The sequence below is a fragment of the Phacochoerus africanus genome, chromosome 7 (genome assembly GCF_016906955.1).
Source record: "Phacochoerus africanus isolate WHEZ1 chromosome 7, ROS_Pafr_v1, whole genome shotgun sequence".
NCBI classification, from domain to species: Eukaryota; Metazoa; Chordata; class Mammalia; order Artiodactyla; family Suidae; genus Phacochoerus; species Phacochoerus africanus.
In genome coordinates, this window is record NC_062550.1 from 49,139,405 (window position 1) to 49,161,775 (window position 22,371).

Consider the following 22,371-nt stretch of genomic DNA (forward strand, 5'->3'; position numbering starts at 1 on the left):
ATGACAGATCTAACATATCTTCATTTTTACTTATCCCCTTTTTGAACAAAAAGCAAGCAATCTCTAATCAGGGCAAAACATCAAAAGAAGAGAAAAAGTTGTTTCCCCCTCCTTGGAGCAGAACTTTATACAATAAAAGTAATTCTACACCCTGGGAAAAACTGGTCTCCAAAATGTATTATGTTCTCCTTTATAAAAGAGTACAAACAACTGAAGAGTTCAAATAAAATGCTAGCAAGTAGATGCTTTTGAAAAGTGGAATACAGCAAGCATGTGATAGTCCAAGCTGACATCTGACATATGTTATATCGCTAACACTCAAAGCCATCCTTACCAAAGGGACTTAAGGCATATATAACTTTTGAGAAATGCAGAGTGAACCAACACTCTCAATAAAACCAAGATTGGTCAAAATGGGAAATAAATATATCAAGAATTTAATCAAGATAATTTCCAAACAATTTAACTTTATGTAGCAATTTTTGCATCATTTTTCACTATGAGCAGCAGAACATTTGTGTGCCTAATAAGTTAAAATTCTGGTGTATCTGATTCAATATTACAATACTTAAATATAAAGGAAAAAATCATAAAATTCTCTTTATAAAATGTTCTAATTCTTTAGAAAAGAATCTGCCTATACCTTGCTTTATCATTAAAATAGTCAAGTGTTCATAAGCACTAATCTTGTGTCTAGCACTCATTGGTTTTGGCATCTGGGTTGTCATACAATAACTTAAAAGATCATCAATTCAGTCAAGCCTTGGAAACAAAGACTATAAAAGCAAAATGAGTATGGTTTATATGCCTGATTACTTTGGTAGAAAGCAGCGAGTTTTGTCAATGTACTCCACTTGACCAAAATCATGCACCCAAAACACAAGAGTAAGAAAAGAAAGCTTTAGGGTCTGAGAGGAAGGTATAAACACCCTTCTAGTTTCAAGATGAATGTGACGACCAGGAAAAAATTTCCATATCAAAAAACTGACACAAAAAATATTTACCTTAGGCACCCACAAGATGGCTAAGAACATCATTATAGTTATAATTTATTTGGTATTTGCATACTTGTGGTTGCCAAGGGGGAGGGAGTGGGATGGACGGGGTGCTTGGGGTTAATAGATGCAGACTATTACCTTTGGAATGGATTAGCAATGAGATCCTGCTGTGTAGCAGTGGGAAATATGTCTGGTCACTTATGATGGAGCTTGATAATGTGAGAAAAAAGAATGTATACATGTTTGTGTAACTGGGTCACCATGCTGTACAGTAGAAAACTGACAGAACATTGTAAACCAGCTATAATGGAAAAAATAATTATATATATAAAAAAATATTAAACCTAAATGCATTTTTTCTTTTGCCTTTTTCAGGCTAATTTTCTAACCCCCTTTTTTTGAGAATCTGTCAACTATGTCAAATTCAAAGTTTTAATATGTCCCCTATCTGCTATGATTTGAAACATGTCTAAATTCGTTAAACAATAAAAACTTGAAAAATAAACAAGCTGAGTCCAGAACCAAGAAAATAACTTGTAAATGTAACTTCAGAATGAAATAAAAATTTACTATACAAGAGTTTTAAAAGGGAGAGCTCCTTTTCTTACTGACCTAACTTTTTAAAGTAAACATATTAAAGGGGGGAGGGATCTCTTGTCATTGCCTTGAAAAAGAAGAGATTCTGTATATAGTAACAAAACAAAAATATTAACCAACAAAGTATGTTACTTGTGTCAAATTGGAAGTTTAATGAACTGGATTCAAAGTTAAATAAAATAAAAACAACATGTTATTCTTAATTTCTTGAATACTTTCCACTCACTGTTATAGCATGTTAGCAATAGCTCCAGCTCTGAACTTTAACACACCGAGTCAACTAGCACTTCCTTCGGAAAATTCTTCTCAAAAGTTCTTTAGGATAGAAACACATTTTAAGAATGTGTCAACATCTAAAACGGTTTTATCTCTAATCCTTATATACAGTGTATTAATTGAATAAATGTATACAGAGACACTTAAGAAAAACAAAGCAAACATATCTGTGCAAGAAGTGGAGATAGTGGGACACCTTCTCTTTAAAACACAAGCCATCATATTCCTTAAATTACAGAATTACACTTATTTTACAAATACGCCTGTATTTTTTCCATGTATAATCTTCTTCGATGGTCCCTCTGTGCTATCATACCAACACTCCAATACAAAGAATTTTTTTCTTACTATGATCACTCATACCACATAAAAGAAAACAAGATGTAAGTTTAAAAATACCTCAATGTGGGATAAATCCTACTTTCCTAGTTATAGCTAAAACTTTCGCTTCTTTTGCAATTTTCAAAAACAAAGAAATGGGAATAACTTATACACACCACATTATAAAATAGACAACTAACAAGAACTTACTGTATAGCATAGGGAAATCCACTCAATAGTTTGTAATAACCTATGTGGGAAAAAAGAATGATATATGTATAACTGATGCACTTTGCTGTACACTTGAAACTACTACAACATTGTAAGTCAACTGTACTCCAATAAAATCAAATGAAGAAAAATTAAAAAAAAAAAACAACAGAGCATTCTATCCAGTAGTCATTTAGACCTGTTAGAGTATCTTTCATTTTTCTCATATGGAAACATTCCCAGAGATTTCAATGTAAACTCACAGACACACACACACTCACACACATACACACAAATTCTGGCAGATTCAATATTAAATAATAAAAATGGTGAAGAATGGCAACAGGTTGAAATAGAATACGAAGGGATATATTCAACAGGCAAATAAATATGAAGGGATAAGACAAGGAGTAACCTTCTAAAACGTCAAAAAAAAAAAAAAATAGATACCTACACCCTACCTACATGAACTGATTTAGAATTTCCAGAGAAGAAACCAGCCCTGACATATGAAATTTTTAAAAACAACCCAATGAATTTATTCTGTGCTGCAAAAGTTAAAACCAAGGGGTTAAGATACCCTGATCAATGACAACTATTGAAAGCATTAAAAGCAAAATAGCAGCATACCAATACTACTACTCATTATATTAAAAAAAAAAAAAAAGAAAAAAAAGGTACTCTATATCAAGGGTAGTAATCTTTTATAGAGAAAAACTGTAGATATTAAAGAACTGTGAAGTCTGAGCCAGCATATATACTGGAAAATGACAATTTTAAGACAAAACCCAACTAAACAAGTAAAGGAAAATTCTTATGTTACTTTCAGTAAACAATCTTAGATGTGGCATACTCCTATGGCAAGCCCTCCAGGATCTACATTTATTTTACTGGTGTTAATTATTAAGACAAAGGATTTTTAAAATCATGACATGAAAGAAAAAAACAAACAAAATTAAGTAAATATTTTAGAAAAAGTCGGCATATGTAGCACATTAGGTTAGTTTTAGCTTTGTTTTCTTCTGCACTTTAGCAGAATTTCACATGTCCTTTTCATCTATCTGGAGCAAGCTATTTACTTTCTAAGTGAACAAAAGAACGCAGACTTTTTAACAGAAATCCAGGAATATGAAGGGCTGGACCATGATCTCTTTTGCTTAACTAGATATTTCTAAAAATATTCAAACAAGAATCCATACTGTATAATTCTGAGAAGTAAGCTAATTAATACTTGGTGGTATGATAATGGTAATGTACTGAATGCTATGCTGGAAAACTGACATACGGAATGTAATAATGATAACTAGCTAACATTTATTAATAGCTTTATTATTAGCCATGCAATATTCATTACCTCAATGGATCCTCACCACCTCCTATGAAAAGGTTCTGTTGTTTATTCCTTCATTTAATTATGAGTAAACTATAATCTGTATGTAAGAAACTTGTCAAAGTGACACTATTATCAAGCACCAAAGCTGGGGCTTAGATCCAGGTCTGTATGACTTCAAAATAATCAATCAGCTCTACTAATAAAAGTTCTTAGCATTCCCAAAGTAGAAATTTTTATAGAGATTACTATTTCTTTAGGAATTTATAAAGGCATATAAAGTATTATATATCATTATTAAAGGTAGAAAAAGGTAAGAATATTAATACATAATATGCAATAGTAGTACAAAAAAAATCAGGATTTTTAAAGTTGTTTAAATATGGGGTTGGGCTGCAGGTTTTCTTTGCCCAACTTCTACAGTGGATGATTTGAAGTTTCATGAATAAAGAATTACTAAAAGTCTTGAATTCCAATTTGATGAGAACAGTTCATTCCTTAAACACAGACTTATTTGAGGTGAATCAGAATGTTCAAGTCCTTGTAAAAAGTTTAAGTTATAACAAAGAATATTTTTATTTTTAAATCAGAAGCTGCTAATCACATCATTTAGGAGTTTTAAAATGTGCTATTTCATTTGAACGGTGTGTGTTACACAAGATATGCTAAACAAAATGTAATAGATCTTTATAAAGTTTTTAAAAGAAATCAAATTGCCAATGTCAAGACTAGCAATCAGATTCTTAAACTTTAATATTTAAAGCCACAATAATTTGCTGAAAAATATAATAAAACAGAACATACTCTAAAATTCCTAAGAGGTACACTGTTAGAATTTACTCAGGCAAAGAAGAGTCTACATTTTAGAAAAGCATTGGAAAAAGAAATCAGCAATGATCTTGTCTCAATCTAAGATAAGACAATGTAAACAAATCTTTTAAGTCTTGTCAATACAGTGAGAAAAAAAGAGTGTCATGATTCCTGGATATTCACTGATCCCAGGATAACCATTTTCTAAAGGAAGAACATATGTAATGGAGTAACCACTATTTTAATACAGATTAAAAGAAATAAACAGGGGAGGTTGCTTTTGTTAGGGCTTGGAGAAACCTAGATAGATATCTTTTAAGTAGATTAAATTAGCATGCGTGTGTACTGTGTGTGCACGCGTGCACGCGCACACACACACACACTGATTCAAGGACTCAAAACAAACTGAGCAGCATTTATTCAATAAAATATATAGGAACATGGTAAGAACAGTGGATATCTATAATAACTCAGCCAAGGAACTTCACCCCTCCACTCAGAGCTTAGCCTTGCAGAAGAACTGTTTCATCAGGCTCAGCAGCCAAATGACAGTTCCTTTCACTCCAAACCTATTAGCATAAAAGAACATTTCTGGTAATTTTGGCAGTCAGAAAACATTAGCAGATCCTATTCTCCACAGCTCCATGATGCAGAAGGCTTATATCATGTGCACAGGTCAAATGGTAATGAATGCAATCCTCCTTTCCTGCAAAGCTCTGTATGGTAGGAAAAGTGCTCAGTTGGTCTCAGAGGTTAAGCGCTGGTTCCTATCTCCTCTAAACTTCTGAAGGAGAAGAACTATTCCAGATATTTTCAACAGCTATAAACACTGGTTGATCCCATCCTTGTGAACCCTATATTGTAGAAGATCTGTCTGAGCAATGGTAGCAGCCATGTGGCAGATTAGTACCTACCCTCCTTCCCTTCATACATAGCTCCAGCTCCAAAAGGAAGATCTGGGTGAGGACCAAAGAAATCAGATTAACCATCCTACTCTTCTCATGGCTATGCACGGTGCAGAACCTACCATGGTTTTATGGTGGGCAACAGTTACAGAAAGACTCAAAGACTGGCAAACAAATTGTCTCTGTCAAGAAGGGTGGAATTAAACCAAGGATCACTGGATACTCTAGGGCACTGTCAAAATCAACAAAGCGATCAGCTAGAAATTAATAGAAACTAACAGGTAGATATGATGCAATACAGACAAGTCAGAAGCACAAAGAAGAGACCAGCAAGAGAGATGGTCAAAAAGAACGTAGTTTTCTGTAATTCCCATTGTAGCACAGTAGAAAAGAATCCAACTAGTATCCGTGAGGATGTGGGTTCGATACCTGGCCTTGCTCAGTGGGTTAAGGATCCAGTGTTGCCATGAGATGTGGTATAGGTCACAGACAGGGCTTGGATCCCGAGTTGCTGTGGCTGTGGATGTGGCTTGGCAGCGGTTGCTCTCACTTGACCCTAGCCTGGGAACTTCCATGTGCCTCGGGTGCGGCCCTAAAAACCAAAAAAAAAAAAAAAAAAAAGGAAGCATGGCTTTCTGGTAGTCAGAAAAAAAATATATACATGTAAATTTTGCTCTTAGAGCAAAATCATGGGCAGCCCAATTCAAGAAAAACAGACTTCACTAAAATATCAAACAAAACAAGTCCCCTGAGGGTTGGGGACAAGGACACAAAGCTGCTACAATATATTATCTACAATGTAAGGCTAAAAAAAATTTCAGACATGGAAAGAAATATGAAATTGTGTCACGTTACAGGGAAAACAGGAATCAAAAGAAACAGCCTTTGTTTGACAGGGCTGAGATGTTAGATTTAGCAGAAAAAGATTTCAAAGTACCAATTATAACAATGTTCAAAAAAGTAAAGAAAACCATGCTTAAAACAATTATAGAAAAACTATAGCATCTCATAAAATACACACTATCAATAAAGAGGTAAAACTTATGCAAAGAGAAACAGAAAGAAATTCTAGAGTGGAAAAGTAAAAATAATAAAAATGAAAATGCCATAGTTTCTAAGAAGAATTAGTAAATTTGAAGAATATCAATAAAGACAATGAAATCTGAAAAACAGTTTAAGTAATGAAGAAAAAGGAATAGAAGCTTAGAAAAACGTGAGATACCATTAAGCAGACCAACATATACATAACTGGAAGTAACACAAAGACAGACTACAGTGAAAGGAGGAAAAAAATATTTGAATGAAATAATGGCTGAATATTTTCCCAAAGTGATGAAAAACAATTTACACTTGTAAGAAGTTTAATGACTTTTACAAAAGACAAGCTAAAAGAAATATATACCCACACTATGGTCGAAATGCCAAAAACAGAGATAATTTTTAAAACAGTAGAAAAAGGGCTCATCACAATCTCAAAAAGCTTAACAGCTTACCTCTCATCAGAAACCATGAAAACTACTATGAGATACCACCTCATACCAGTCAGAATGGCCATCATTAACAAGTCCACAAATATCAAATGCTGGAGAGGGTGTGGAGAAAAGGGAACCCTCCTACACTGTTGGTGGGAATGTAACTGGTATAACCACTATGGAAAACAGTATGAAGGCACCTCAGAAAACTAAATATAGAACTACCACATGACCTGGCAATCCCACTCTTGGGCATATATCTGGACAAAACTTCCTTTGAAAAAGATTCATGCACCTGTATGTTCATTGCAGCACTATTCACAATAGCCAAGACATGGAAACAACCTCAATGTCCACTGACAGATGAATGGATTAATAAGATGTGGTATATATACACAATGGAATACTACTCAGCTATAAAAAAAGAACAAAATACTGCCATTTACATAAACATGGATGGAACTAGAGACTCTCATACTAAGTGAAACAAGTCCGAAAGAGAAAGACATATACCGTATGATATCACTTATATCTGGAATCTAATACATGGCATGAAGGAACCTTTCCACAGAAAAGCAAAGCATGGACTTGAAGAACAGACTTGTAGTTGCCACGGGGGAGGGGGAGAGAGTGGAGTGGACTGGGAGTTTGGGATTAATCGAGGCAAGCTATATGCATTTGGAGTGCATATAAGCAGTGAGATCCTGCTGTATAGTACAGGGAAGTATATAAAGTCACTTGTGATGGAACATGATGGAGGATAATGTGAGAAAAAGTATATATATATATATATATATATATATATATATATATATATATATATATGTATGACTGGGTAATTTTGCTGAACAGCAGAAACTGACAGGACACTGTAAATCAACTATTATGGAAAAAATAAAAATCATAAATAAATAAATATTTTAAGAAGAAACAATGAAGAGAAGCAATGGGATAGTTTAAAAATATTGAAATTAAACACACCAAAAATATGTCTACCAAGAATCTTAAATTCAATAACAGCAAAATTTTTAAGACAGAAAACTATCTTTAAAAATTGAAAATGAATTAAAGATATTTCCAGATAAACAAATTCATTATTAGCAGGCAAAATTTACAATAAATAGTAAAATAAATTCCCCAGGCAAAAGCAAGTAAAATCAGAAAATAATTCAATCCATGCAAAGAAATAAAGTGTACCAAAAAAGTAACTATATAGGTAATTTTAAAAAACAACATAATTGGATGGATTTTTTCCTTTCTAAAGTGAATTAAAAAGCAATTCCATTTTTAAAATGTATGTAATTATATAGGTACAAAAGACAAAATTTAGAGTTAAAGACATACTGAGTTCAAAGTAAAAGGATGGGAAAAGATACGCCATGTAAACAGAAACCATAGGAGAGTTTGCCTGGCTATATTAATATCAGAAAATAATAATAGACTTTAGAACAAAAATATTACTTTTGTGATAAATAGACATTTTACAAGAGGGTCAATGACTTAGGAAGACATAACAATTTAAAACATATATGTACCTAACAAACTATCCCCAAAATACATGAAACGACAATTGACAGAACATTCAACAATAACACTTAGATAATTCAGTATCCCCATTTCAATAAAGTATAGAAAAATTATATAGATTATCAATACCATATAGTGGACCTAACACTATAAACCAATATATATCTATAGAAAAAGACATGTCTATAGATGCATCTATAGACATCTATAGAACACTCCACCCCAATCAAAATTACCAAAAAGAAGTTTCTCCAACTACAAGGGAGTTAAATCTGAAATTAACACCAGACAGAAATTTGGTAAATTCACAAATATGTAGAAATGAACATACGTCTAAAGAACCAGTGGGCCAAATAAGGAATCGCGATGAAGATTGTTAAATACTTATATATGAATTAAAGTAAAAATACAACATACAACATTTATGAAATAAGCTAGGATTCAGAGGGAAATTTATAAGTACAAATGTCTATATTAAAAAAGGGAAAAGATATCAATCAATAACCTAGTTATCCATTTTAAAAAACTAGAAAAACATCAAACGAGAAGCAAAAAGCAAACAAAGGTCTGGAAAATAAAGGTTAGAGTAGAATTTAACGAATTATAGAACTACAAGAGAGAAAATGAACAGCAATAGTTAATTCCTTGAAAAGACTCAAAAAATGAACAAACTTTTAGATTGATGAATTTTTTAAAAAAGAAAAAGATTCAAAGTACAAAATTGGGGATTAAAGAGAAGACATCAGTACTTACCTTATGAAAATAAAAAGAATTAAAGGAATACTATAACAACTATATCCCCCCAAAACAGACCATTTAGATGAAAGAGGTAAATCCCTAAAAAGATAAAACAACAATATAGGAAAAAAATAATCTGAAGAGATCAATAACAGGAGACTGAATTAATTCAGAAAATCTCCCACGAAGAAAAGTCTAGTACCACATGGTTTCATTGGTGAGTTCTATAGAATTCTTAAAGAAAAAAGTAGAATTCTACAGAATTCTTTATGTCATTTACTCTCCTTTCCTTATGATACACTTTTTTAAAAATTTCCTTTGCATACGTTAAAACTATATCAATGTTATAACTTCGACTTAACATAAAGCAAACATAATTTAAGAAAACGTAAAAAGAAAATGGGTACTGTTTTTACCGATACTTTTACTCTTTCCTTTGTTTTTTCATAATGTTCCAAAATTCTTTATCATTTTTTTATTTATATTACTTCCTTAGCCATTCTTTTAGGGTAGGTTTTCTAAGGCAAAATTATCTTCGCTTTCCTTCAACTAAGAACATCTTGATTTCCTTCCTTAATTCCATTATGTACCTTTACACTGGATATAGAAATCTGGCTTGAGGGCTATTTTCTTTCAGCACTTGTCCCATTTCCTTCTGGCCTCCATGGTTTCTGGTGAAAAATTCACTATCAATCTAAGAGTTTCTTTCTTTTGGTAAAATGTCATCCTTCTCTGTCTTCTTTCACAATTTTTTTGGTCTTTAGTTTTCAAAAATTTGAATATGATAGGTCTATTAGTAAGGGTATTTGGAGAAATGGAAACAATAGGAATGCGTGTACATACAGAGAGAGAGGGACTTATTTTAAGGAATTGGCGCACACAATTATGAAGGCTGGCAAATTCAATATTTGAAGATGCAGTGAAGGGTCAAGGTTATAATTTAAGTCTAAAGGCTATCTACAAGCAGCATACCTTCTTGTTCAGGGGAGGTCAATATTTGTACTGTTAAACCCTTCCAGTGCACCCATTATGTAGGGGAATGTGATGTACTCAAAGTCCAAAGAATTAAATATTGATATTATCTAAAACCTACCCTCACAAATGCATCCGGAATAATATTTAATGAGATATCTGGGCCCTGCAAAATTCACATAAAATTAACCACCACAATGGGTCTTGAGGTGAACTTTGTTTTTAGGGGATGGTGAGTATCATCTTTAGAGTTCAGCTTTGTAAATATGTAGTTGTACTTCTCTTGATAAATTTGAGAAATTTTCAGCTGCTACTTCTTCGAATATTTTCTCAGCTCTACTCTTTCTCCTCTCTTTCCAGGATTCTGAAGACATAAATTTTAGGTCTTTTGTTTTAATTCTACAGGTCCCTAAATCCCTACTCATTTTTTTTTCAGTCTATTTTTCCTGTATTATTCAAATTGGGTGAGTTCTATTGCTCTATTTTCAAGTTCACTGATTTTTTCCTGTTTCTCTTTTGTTATTGAGGCTATACACTGAGTTTTTTATTCCAGTTATTTTATTTTTTAGTTCTAAATTGCTATTGGTTCTTCATTATTATGCTAAGAATTTCTGTTCCTTTGCTGAGATATTCTTTTTTTATTTCAAGCATGTTCATAATCACTTGTTAAAATATTTTTATGATGGACACCTTATAGCCCTTGTCAGATAATTCTAACATTGACGTCAGCTCAGTGTTGGCTTCTGTTCATTGCCTTTTTTCACACAATATGAGATTTTCTTTGTGCTTGGTATAGGTAGTGACTTTCAACTGAAATCTGCATATGTGAAAGCTTGTGTTAACAGACTTTCTTCTGATATGACATCAGTCCAGCAGGGAAAGAGGAGAACAGTAAGGTACAACAGAAGTCAAGGTCCCTGATTCATCCTCTACGGACACTCAGGGTCGAAGAAATAAGGATCCGTTATTGCTGAACACAATTAGGAGTTCAGCTTCCCAGCAGCCCTTCACCGATATCACTCTAACTGGGATGAATAAGGTGCATCTAATTGTTTCCCAAATGGCCTCCACTGACACTGCAGGGGACTGATCTTAACATCACTGAGCAGGAATGAAAGTCCTGACTCTCTACTAAGCATCCATTGATACCTTACCGGGGTCCAGGGCCTGGGGGCGGGGTTCTCATTACCACAAGGGAGGGACAGAAGTCCACCCTTCCTACATAGCCTATTCTGACACTCATTCAGGAAAGAACTTACTCCCAGTGGGACTTAAAGTGCTCGTTCCTCATTCAGCCTTCTTTGATCCCGCCCCAGTGAAGAAGAGAATACCTCATTGCAGACTGGTGAAGATGGAAGTCTAGGCTCCATTCCAGATTTTGTTGATGGTGGGGTGGGGCTACAGTTTGTTCTATGGTGTTTGCTGGGATTAGAAAGGTTAGTAGCTAACAGTTTTCTGTCTTAGTTTATGGAAGCTCTACTGATCTTTTAGACAGAGAAGGAGGCTTTTCTTGGAGTCTACTGTCTATTCCCATTTGGTATTTCTGGGCTGCTCATTTCTCCAGTACCTCTCTGGGGCAAATGAGGAAGAAAAAACAAACAAAAGAAACAACCACGGAATGCAGCATTAGGTAGTTACTTGGATTCAGAGTCCCTGGCCAGTCTGCCTTCACTCTCAGAATCTTATGTCTTTTACATATAATGTCCAGAGTTTTTTTTAAACCTATACTTAGAAGAATAGAAGAAAAATATCTACTTCATATTCCTGGAAGGCGGAGGCTAATGCAAAAATAATGTATCTTCCTATGCATTACTTTTTAAGATTTTGTCATTTTTTAAATGTACAACCATTTCATTTTATATTTTTCAAGGAATAATAGTGTTTCAAAGACACACTGGGTTATATGTTTTGTTATAACAAACATACAAACATATGCTTGTTCAATGCATTAGTTGCTAGTGTTGAAAGTAACACACAATACATTATATATTTACATTATAAAGACATCAAGAAAACATTGTTTATTTTTCCCATCTAAATTACTTAATATTTTACATATTGTTACAAAGTTGATTGTCAGTATGTTTCTAGGTACTTTAGTCTTAAAATTTTACACAATAATTAACATATCACATGTACTCCTCCTGAGTACTATGAGGTCTTGGTACAAAATGTGAAGCCTATCAATAAATTAATATGGAAAGCTATATGCGAATATTTACACCAAAGTTCCCTACTATAAGAGAATATATATAGTTTGTACATTAACTGACTACAAGTATAATATGATAATTTAAATAAAGTTATGATAATTTAAATATAACTTTGTAGGATACTTGATCTCATTCTTAATCCTTTGAAGCAAATCATAAAGTGCTTCAAACTTTTAAACTCTCTCTAAATGGGTGTCAAATGATACTAGACAAAGAAGAGATAAAATGAGTAGCTCTCAACTGTTTCTTCAAAACACAATTTGCAAAATATATTTGTCAATTTTTTACACATTTTTTTTTTTGTTGATGGCCACAGCACAGAGAAGAACTCAAGCCACTGCAATGATAACGTCAGATCCTTAACCCACTGAGTAACTAGGGAATTCAAACATACACTTGTCCAATGCATTAGTTGCTAGTGTTGAAAGTAACACATAATAAACATGTTTTCATCAAAGGAAATATGGGCAACCAGAACCACAAAAAGCTTTGAATATCAAAATACTGATCTTTCCATAAAAACATACACAATCTAAGTATTTTCAAAACATTTAATTTAGAATTCATAAACAAAAATAAGTAAAATACAAATTTATCTATGAATACATCATTTAAAATGCCAGAAGAAGAGCTCCATCATGGCTCAGCGTAAATGAATCTGACTAGCATCCATGAGGACACAGGTTCAATCCCTGGCCTTGCTCAGTGGGTTAAGGATCCGGCATTGCCTTGAGCTGTGGTGTAGGTCCAGACATAGCATGGATCCTGAGTTGCTGTGGCTGTGGCATAGGCCAGCAGCTACAGCTCCAATTTAACCCCTAGCCTGGGAACCTCCAAATGCTACAGATGAAGCCCTAAAAAGAAAAAAGAAAAATAAATAAAATGCCAGAAGAATTAGGTAAACTCCAATATTTTAATTCTTCCCACCCTTAGCCTTAAGAATAGAAAAGAAGATGGTTCAAAATAGATCCTATACTTTTCCCCAACTCAATAACTGTAAAGCTGGTTTATATTAGTAGAACTCAAAATTCATATTATAAAAGAGACAATAATTACAGCTTTAGCTTATAACCTTCTAAACGATGGCAAGTTTCTATATGGGTGTGGTCACAAAAATGACCTTTCTTTCTTCTTCTTCTTCTTTTTTTTTTTTGTGGCCACAGCTGCAGTACATGGAATTCTCAGGCTGGGGATCAGATCCAAGCTGCAGTTGGGACCTACACTGCAGCTGTGGCAATGCTGGACCCTTTAACCAACTGTACCGGGCCAGGGATCAAACCTGAATCCTCATGCTGCAGAGACAATGCTGATCCCACTGTGCCACAGCAGGAACTCCAAAAAAGCCCTTTTAACTTAAATTAATTCTGGATCTACTTCTTTTTCTACTTTCATCAAAATGACTTGTGACAGGAAACCCTTTGACGTTAAATTACCAGCTAATTGAAAGGACATTAATTTATTTTGTTTAGGGATGAAGCTGAATCAATAAAAAATTTCTATATTCCACATATGGAAGAAGGATTTTTTTTTATCATTTAAGCATAATAATTTACAATTGAAAAGTAAACTAAATGCTTACTTATACAGGTAGAGTTAAAGCAATTATGGTATGTGTATGTATATAAATAGACATACTGTAGAATACTATAGAACAAAAAGGATAAGTTTATATATGGCTGACATGAAAATATATAAATACATAAACTATATAAAACATAATATATATTTACATTATATATTTATAATATATAAGAATATAAATATATAAATATATGTGAAAGAAGAGATGAGTAGAATAACATTTTTATAAAAGCAAATTAAAATTATACAGCATGATATGAGTATATGTATGTGTGTATATATACAGGTACATGTATCTATATGTACATATATATGTATAAATATGAAGAAAAACTGCTAGAAGGATGCACATAGAACTGTTAACACTGGTTACTTCTGGGGATAATTGCTGAATCTGATTTCAGTAACAATGTATCCCTCAATTATTTGGTGGGAAAAAAATGATCTAGTATGAAATTTAGGAGGAAAACCATTTTTCACTAAACTCTCAATCTGCTTTAAATGATTACGCTTATGTAGGCATAGAGTCCAAGAATAATACTGGGTATATCACTGATACTGACATTTATCATAATTTCTACCATTATTTAAATGTAACCCAAATCTATTTTATCTGCTTAAGAAAAAAAGTGTGACAATATATTTCAGATTTATGTCATGCCTGTTTTTTTCTATAAAAAAGTGAAACCGAGTGCCTGCTGTGGCTCAGCCATAATGAACCAGATGAATAACCATGAGGATGCAGGTTTGATCCCTGGCCTTACTAGTGGGTTAAGGATCCAGCATTGCTACAGCTGTGGTGTAGGTCACAGATATGGCTCAGATCTGGCATTGCTGTGGCTGTGGCATAGGATGGCAGCTATAGCTCCAATTCAACCTCTAGCCTGGAAACTTCCATATGCCGCAGGTATGGCCCTAAAAAAAAAAAGCTAATCTAGCAATTAATTCTATGGTATTTTGTTTTTGAACTTCGACTGCCAATCCTGTGTTCTCAAATATTCTATTAAGTTTTCAAATATAGAGAAACATCTAGCATTACCTTTGTAATCAACCAAGTATGCTTTCAATGAACACTTACAGATCAAATGAAAGGAAATCTATACCAATATGAGATTATACTACAATTCCAAAATTTGTACATGTTTGCGTATGTCTATGTATGTAACTTTTTTTTTTAAGTCTGTCAAAGTTTAAAAGAATAAAGACTCTCAAATCTCTACCTTATATTCATCCACAATAATGCTAAGGGCTTCATGACCAGCTTTCCTCATGTCTTCCAATTCTTGTTTATGCTTTTCCTGAAAGAAAATAAGAAACTAAGTCATGATTTATTCCTCTGTTTACACAATTATTAAACCACTGACTTTTGCATCTATAAGTGATTAAGTGGTTTGTGGCACACCAATGCTACAGATGGAAAACAGAGAAAAGGTTGTTTTACTGTTTGTTTGTTTTTTAGGGCGGCGCCCATGGTATATGGAGATTCCCAGGCGAGGCGTCAAATTGGAGCTGTAGCCACTGGCCTACACACAGAGACAGCAATGCCACATCTGCAATCTATATCACAGCTCAGGGCAATGCCAGATCCTTAACCCATTGAGCAAGGCCAAAGATGGAACCTGTGTCCTTATGGATGCTAGTCAGATTCATTTCCATTGAGCCACAACAGGAATTCCAAGAAAAGTTTTTTCAAAAACAAGTTCTGTTTAAAAGCATTCTGGAGGGCTTTGGCAATGAGAAATTAAAGGAAAACAATAACTGAGAAAGGAAAACCATGCTCAGAGGTAAGGAAATAGTATTATCCCTTGCAACATTTGGCAATTCTGGACCTAGATCAAGAGATGGAGGCCCTGTGTTACTTCAACAAGCCAGGGCCTCTTTTTGCTTTTTTAAATTATTTCTCCAATAATACATATACATCTATAGTTTAATACAAAATAAAGTTTGAGAACCACTAGAATAAGGTAATCAAGACCCTCTCCATTCTACCTTCCTAGGAAGGGAGAGGCTGAACACTCTTTAGAGAATGTTAACAACCTAGAGTCTTTCCAATTTTTCAAACACAAAGTACAGAATTATCACAGATGATAAGAGACAAAACCAGAGAAATATAAAACAGAAAAGACAAAAGAAACAGACCCTTGTGTGATTCAGATATTAGTTATGAAAGACTTTAAAATATGTATGAATAACAAGTACATTCGAGAAAATAATAAATACATTAAAATAATACAGTCTCCATTTCTTATGGAGAAATTGGATAATTTTCATCAGCGAGCAGGAATTCATAAAACAAATTCTACAACTAAGTTAAATTTATTGTTAATAATGCAATAGATGAGGTAAATAGTAGATGAAACAGCAGAAAGCAAGATTAGAGAAGTAAAAGACAGTGAAAACAAATTAAAAAATGACTATAGCAAAAAGAAAAAGTGATGGAAAATATTTTAAAAATCTTTAAAAAGACATGGGACAGAGTAAAAAGATGAATTAGACATGCAACAGAAGAAGCATTAAAAAAAATCCAAGGAAAGAGGAAAAAAAATGAAATTTAGCAAGACAGCAAAAATAAAGTGATGAAGAAAAGTTAAAAAAATTCCAACATTATATATGAATTCAGAATATTATTTTTATATATAACCTACACATATTTCTAATAAATGATAAGATATCACTAAGTAATATAGCAATAAATATGAACTTTCAGATGAAATGAAAAAACTAGGAAAAAATACAACTTAATGTAACATAGACGGTGAAATAAAAAAAGCTGAAGAGTCCTATATTTGTTTTCAAAAAATTAAACCTGTATTATTTAAAAAACAAACCAAATAAAAATATTGACTAAGGTATCCCTACACCCAGATGACTTAACATTATTAATATTTAATAAATAATCATGAAACATGGAACAGAGATATTATACAAAATCTTAAAGAGAACAGAAAAAGAGGGAATACTTTCCCACATATTTTACTAAGAGAGCATATCCCTCACTCGAAAATCTGCAAAGATATTTAGAAGAAAATAAAATTCTGAACCCATCTCTTTTATGAAAACAGAAACTAAAATTCTAAACAAAATGTTGGAAAACAGGACCTAGCAATACATAAATAATACATCTTAACCATGTACAATGTATTTCAAGAATGTCAGGTTGGTGGAAGTGATGTACACCATTCATTTCGAGTTTGAAGTACAAAACTTCCCACACAGTCCTCCACTTGTTCCCTTTCTTCCTCTTTTTTCTCCCTGGATGTCAGTGGGCCAAGATGACAATTAAAGCCATGGGCTGCCAACAGCAGAAGGGCCTCTGTCAGCCTGGGATACTGAATGACTGCAAGGAATGACTGCACCATCACTTCAAAAGACTTGGAGAGAAAAATTACAGTTAAAAGATAAAAGATACTGCCGATAGTTCTTGTTCATTTACTGCTACCACTTTCTCATTTATCAACTCCCCTTGTTTATTATACCTTAAGGATTCAACAGGTGCTATATCACTGTCAACATCTAATTGTCCTTTCCAGTATATTGCTTTATGCATCTTATTTTGGCTAAATCACTATTTCCCAAAGTAGCCTAACCATAAAGTACTAAACGAGGGCACTTGTTACAAACACTGATTTTTGTTAGTATAATTACCAAATCTAATGGCTCATGGAAACAATGTTTTAAAATCATTTTCCAGTTTTTGTGAGAGTTGCGTTAGTAAAAACTAACACAGCAGCTAAATCCAATAACCTGGGAAAGTAAAAACACACAAATATGGGCATCATAACCAACTAGCTCATCACTTGGGAACTCCCATTTAGTCAGGTTATCTCACTAATAGTATATGACATTTCCATAAAAGAACCCAGAAGGGCAAAAGCATCAATTTACATGATGAATATTAAGATAGGTTTTGTTTTTATTTTTCAAGATTTTTAAAAAGTAAATAGAAATAGGTATTCTGACACTTTCTTTTCATATTATAGTGAATCATCTTAGACAGTTTTTGGAATGCATATACTCCACCTTGAGAACAGTGATTTGTAACAAAGTCATATAAAACAGGCTACACAGTCAAACGAATAGTGGAAATTACCAACATGTATTAAAATATTAAGCCTCCTACAAACCCAGAAGTAAAAAAATATATTGAACTTTACTAAAACCAGCATTTTCCAGATTTAACCAATACTAATTCACTTTTCTTTTTCTCTCTTGACAATACCTATTACTAACTAACCTCTTCAGTTACAATGGAAACTGAGAAACAAAACATTCAAAAAGCTTTCTAGAATTAATTAGTCTAAAGCAAAGTAAATTAACCTAGATCCACTAAGTGAAACTAAGAATATATTCAACTTTTACCAAATTAATTACAAATAAAAGATGAATATGTACCATTTCAATTACAAAGTCTGATCATTCCACAACTACAGTCTTGAATAATGACATGAATAATTTTAAAGCATTGGTGTGCTATTAAAGGCATGCATGGAATACAATTATTAAGCAATGTAAAAGGTCTTTTCTAATAGACATTTTATAAATTACCAAAATATTCTATAACATTATATTTTATTAAAACTGAATTTTAACACTTTCTCAATGGCTATATCTTCTCACATAGAAGGAAGAGCAACCCAGTGCTTTGCATAGTGTCTTAGAACATAACAGCTATTGACAAATGTTTGTTGGATTAGGCTAAAATTCTCATATTTTCTTTAATTTTTTTTTGTTACAGTTGATTTACAATGTTCTGTCAACTTTTCTTTAATTTTCTATTATAGTTGAAAATTCTCATTATTGATATAATGGATTTCTATAATCATTTTAGATACCAGAATTAAAATTTTGAATATTATATTCAAAATACACTTCATAAAGATTTTTTACATGATACATACATAATATTAATCATAATTGAATATAAGGACCTCATGGTGCAATGACAGTGCTTTTGACTCCATCATAATTCAAGGTAGAAAATGTAGACTCTCCAAATATCACAAAATGTACAGTTATTGGATAACCTAAAATTTTCAGAGCCATTATTTTATAACAAAATTTTTTTGTAAGCAGTATATTTAGTTTAAACAATTACCATGTTCCAGACTCTGCTAAGCTCTGGGGATAAAAAGATAATGAAAACATAAGAGTATCATTCTCTAATAATGTAGAAGGCTGAGTGATCATTACAGAGTAACACAGTGATAATGAGTATGAAATGATTTTGATAATGAAGACAAAAATAAGGTATTATTACTGCTGCTTATAGTATTATATTTGCTACTGCTACTTTTCAATAGTGAACAAAATCCCTAAACAAAAGATCAACAAAACCATAGAAGACTGAACAACACATAAAACAAATAGAAGAAACAAACAACTATAGAATACTCCACCCAACAACAGCAGAATATACATTCTTTTCAAGTAGACATGGAACAATCTCCAGAATAGACTATATGGTAGGTCGTAAAACAATGAATTAATAAATTTTAAACTACTGCAATCATACAAAGTATGCTCTTTGGCCACGAGGAAATGAATTTTGAAATAATTAATAGTGGGAAACAGAAAATTCACAAATGTGTGTAAGTTAAATAATTCATTCCTAAATAACCAATGAGTCAAAGAAGAAATCACAAGGGAAATTAAACATTTATATTGCAAAAATAGAAATATCTCAAATTAGGGTTCCTGTCGTGGTGCAGCGGAAACAAATTTGACTAGGAATGATGAGGTTGCAGGTTTGATACCTGGCCTTGCTCCATGGGTTAAGGATCCAGTGTTGCCTTGAGTGGTGGTATAGGTCACAGACGCAGCTCGGATCTGGCATTGCTGTGGCTGTGGTGTAGGCCGGCGGCTACAGCTCCGATTGGACCCCTAACCTGGGAACCTCCATGTGCCACAGGTGTGGCCCTAAAAAAATACACAAAAAAAAGAAAAAGAAAAGTCTCAAATTAATAACCTAACCTTTTGCTTTAAGGAATGAGAAAGAGCAAACTAAACCTAAAGAAAGCATAATGAAAGAAAGAAAAAGATTAGGAAGAAGATAAATAAAAAAATAGAAAAACAGGAGAGAAAATTAACTAGATAAAAGTTGGTTCTTTAAAAAAAAAAAAAAAAGCCATATTGAAAAATCTTAGCTAGACTGACCAAGGAAAAAAAGACAAATGACTCAAATTATTAAAATCAATAATGAAGGAAAGTACTTACTACTGACCTTAAGGAAACAAAAATGAGCATATGAATATATTATGAACAACTGTATGCCAACAAATTAGATAACAGAGTTGTAATGGATAAATTCCTAAAATTATTCAAACTACCAAAACTGACTCAAGAAGAAATAGAAAATCAAACAAACATATAACAAGAGACTGAATCAGTAATCAAAAAATTTTGCACAAAGACAATCCCTTTTTCAAATGACATCAGTGGTGAATTTTAACAAATTCTTAAAAAAAGACTACCACTAATCTTTTTTTCATATTTTTCCCAAAAATACAAGAAGAGGGAACAGGTCCTACTCATTCAAAAAGGCCAGTATTATACTAATCCAAAGCCACACAAAGATAACACAAGAAAGGACAAAGCAATGTGTCTATGAATATAGGTGGAAAATTCCTCAACAAAATAGTAGCAAGCAGAGTCCAACAGTACATTAAAAAGAATATACCCTAGGATCAAGTGGAATTTATCTCAGGAATACAAAGATGGTTCACATACAAAAATCAATCCATTTAAAACACCATATTAAAATAATGAAGGGAAAAACTCCACGTGATTGTCTTAGTATGCAGAAAAAAGTAAAAAGATATCAATATAATCAATAAATGAAGAACAAAAAGTGACATCCTCAACCTGATAAAGGAAATTTGTGAAACACCCACATCTAACATCATATTATTCATGAAAGACTAAAAGCTTTCCCCTAACATCAGGAACAAGACAAGGATGTCCACTCTTGCTGCCTCTTTTAAACATTGTACTGAAATTCTAACAAGGGCATTAGGCAAGAAAAATAAATAAAAAGCATCCTTGAAAGTAGTATATTAGAAATGAAGTAAAATTATCCCTATTCTCAGAAGATATTATATATATAGGAAACTGTACAAAATTATTAGATCTAATAAAATAAAACACTATTAAATCTAATAGCAAAGTTCAGCAAAGTTATAAGAAATAAGATCAGAACACAAAAATCTGTTATATTTCTATATAGTTACAATGAACAATTCAAATATGAAATAATGGAGTTCCATAGTGGCTCAAGGGGTTATGACCCTGACTAGTATCCATGAAGACACAGGTTCAAACCCTGGCCTTTTTCAGTGGGTTAAGGAACTGGTATTGCCATAAGCTGTGGTGTAGGTTACAGACATGGCTAAGATCTCAGTTGCTGTGGCTGTGGCAAAGGCTGGCAACTGCAGCTCCAATTTGACCTCTAGTCTGGGAACTTCCATATGCTGCAGGTGCAGGCCTACAAAAGGGAAAAAAAAAAAAATGAAATAAAGTAAACAGTTCTACTTAAAATAGCATGAAAAAGGATAAAATACTGAGGAGTAAATTTTACCAAAGAGTGTAAAAACTTTAACACTACAAACTACAAAACATTATAGACTCTTAAAAGGGGAAAAGTATTCTGTGTTCCTGGATTCAAAAACATATGTTAAATGTCCTTAACCCCAAAATTTATCTATAGAATCAATGCAATCCCTATCAAAATTGCAGCAGTTTTATTTTTCAGAATCGAACAAGCTCATTGTAAAATTCATATAGAATTGTAAGGAATTACGAGTAGCTAAAAAAATCTTGGAAAAAAGGAAAGCAAAGTTGGATGACTTATTTTTCCCAATTATAAAACTTAGTACAAAGCTCCAGTAACTTAGTACAGTAGCTCCAAAACAGTGTGCTACTGCTGTAAGGATAAGGAATCCAGTGGAAAACAGAAATGATAGTCCCCAATAAGCCCATATACCTATAATCAATTGATCTGTGACAACAGCAAACAAGTTAATTCAACAGCGAGAATAATCTTATCACCAAATGACTATGAGGTAACTGGACATACATGCAAAAGAAAAATCCGGAACTCCACTTCATATAATATGTAAAAACTAACTCAAAATGAATCAAATACCTGAAAATAAGAACTAAAACTATTACATTTTTGTAGGAAAAATAGGTGCATACTTTTGTAACCATGGATATGGGAGCGTTTTCTAAAAATACAACTCTATAAGCACAAGCAAAAGATTTTTTAAAATATATAAATTTAAAACTTTATGTATCAAAAGACACTTTGGAATGGATAAGCAATGAGATCCTGCTGTATAGCACTGGGAACTATGTCTAGTCACTTATGATGAAGCATGATAATGTGAGAAAAAAAATATATACTTGTATATGTAACTGAGTCAC

The 22,371-nt window shown here is 32.8% G+C and overlaps 1 protein-coding gene across 5 annotated transcripts in view; it reads right to left on the reverse strand.

Moving 5' to 3' along the window:
• CCDC91 (coiled-coil domain containing 91) overlaps positions 1-22,371 on the reverse strand; it is a 379,139-nt gene that overhangs the window by 181,567 nt on the left and 175,201 nt on the right. For all 5 annotated transcript variants that reach the window (XM_047787312.1, XM_047787313.1, XM_047787311.1 and 2 more), the window contains exon 7: positions 15,171-15,248. In XM_047787312.1, coding sequence (XP_047643268.1) covers positions 15,171-15,248 — 78 coding nt within the window. The remainder of the gene's footprint in view (positions 1-15,170; positions 15,249-22,371) is intronic.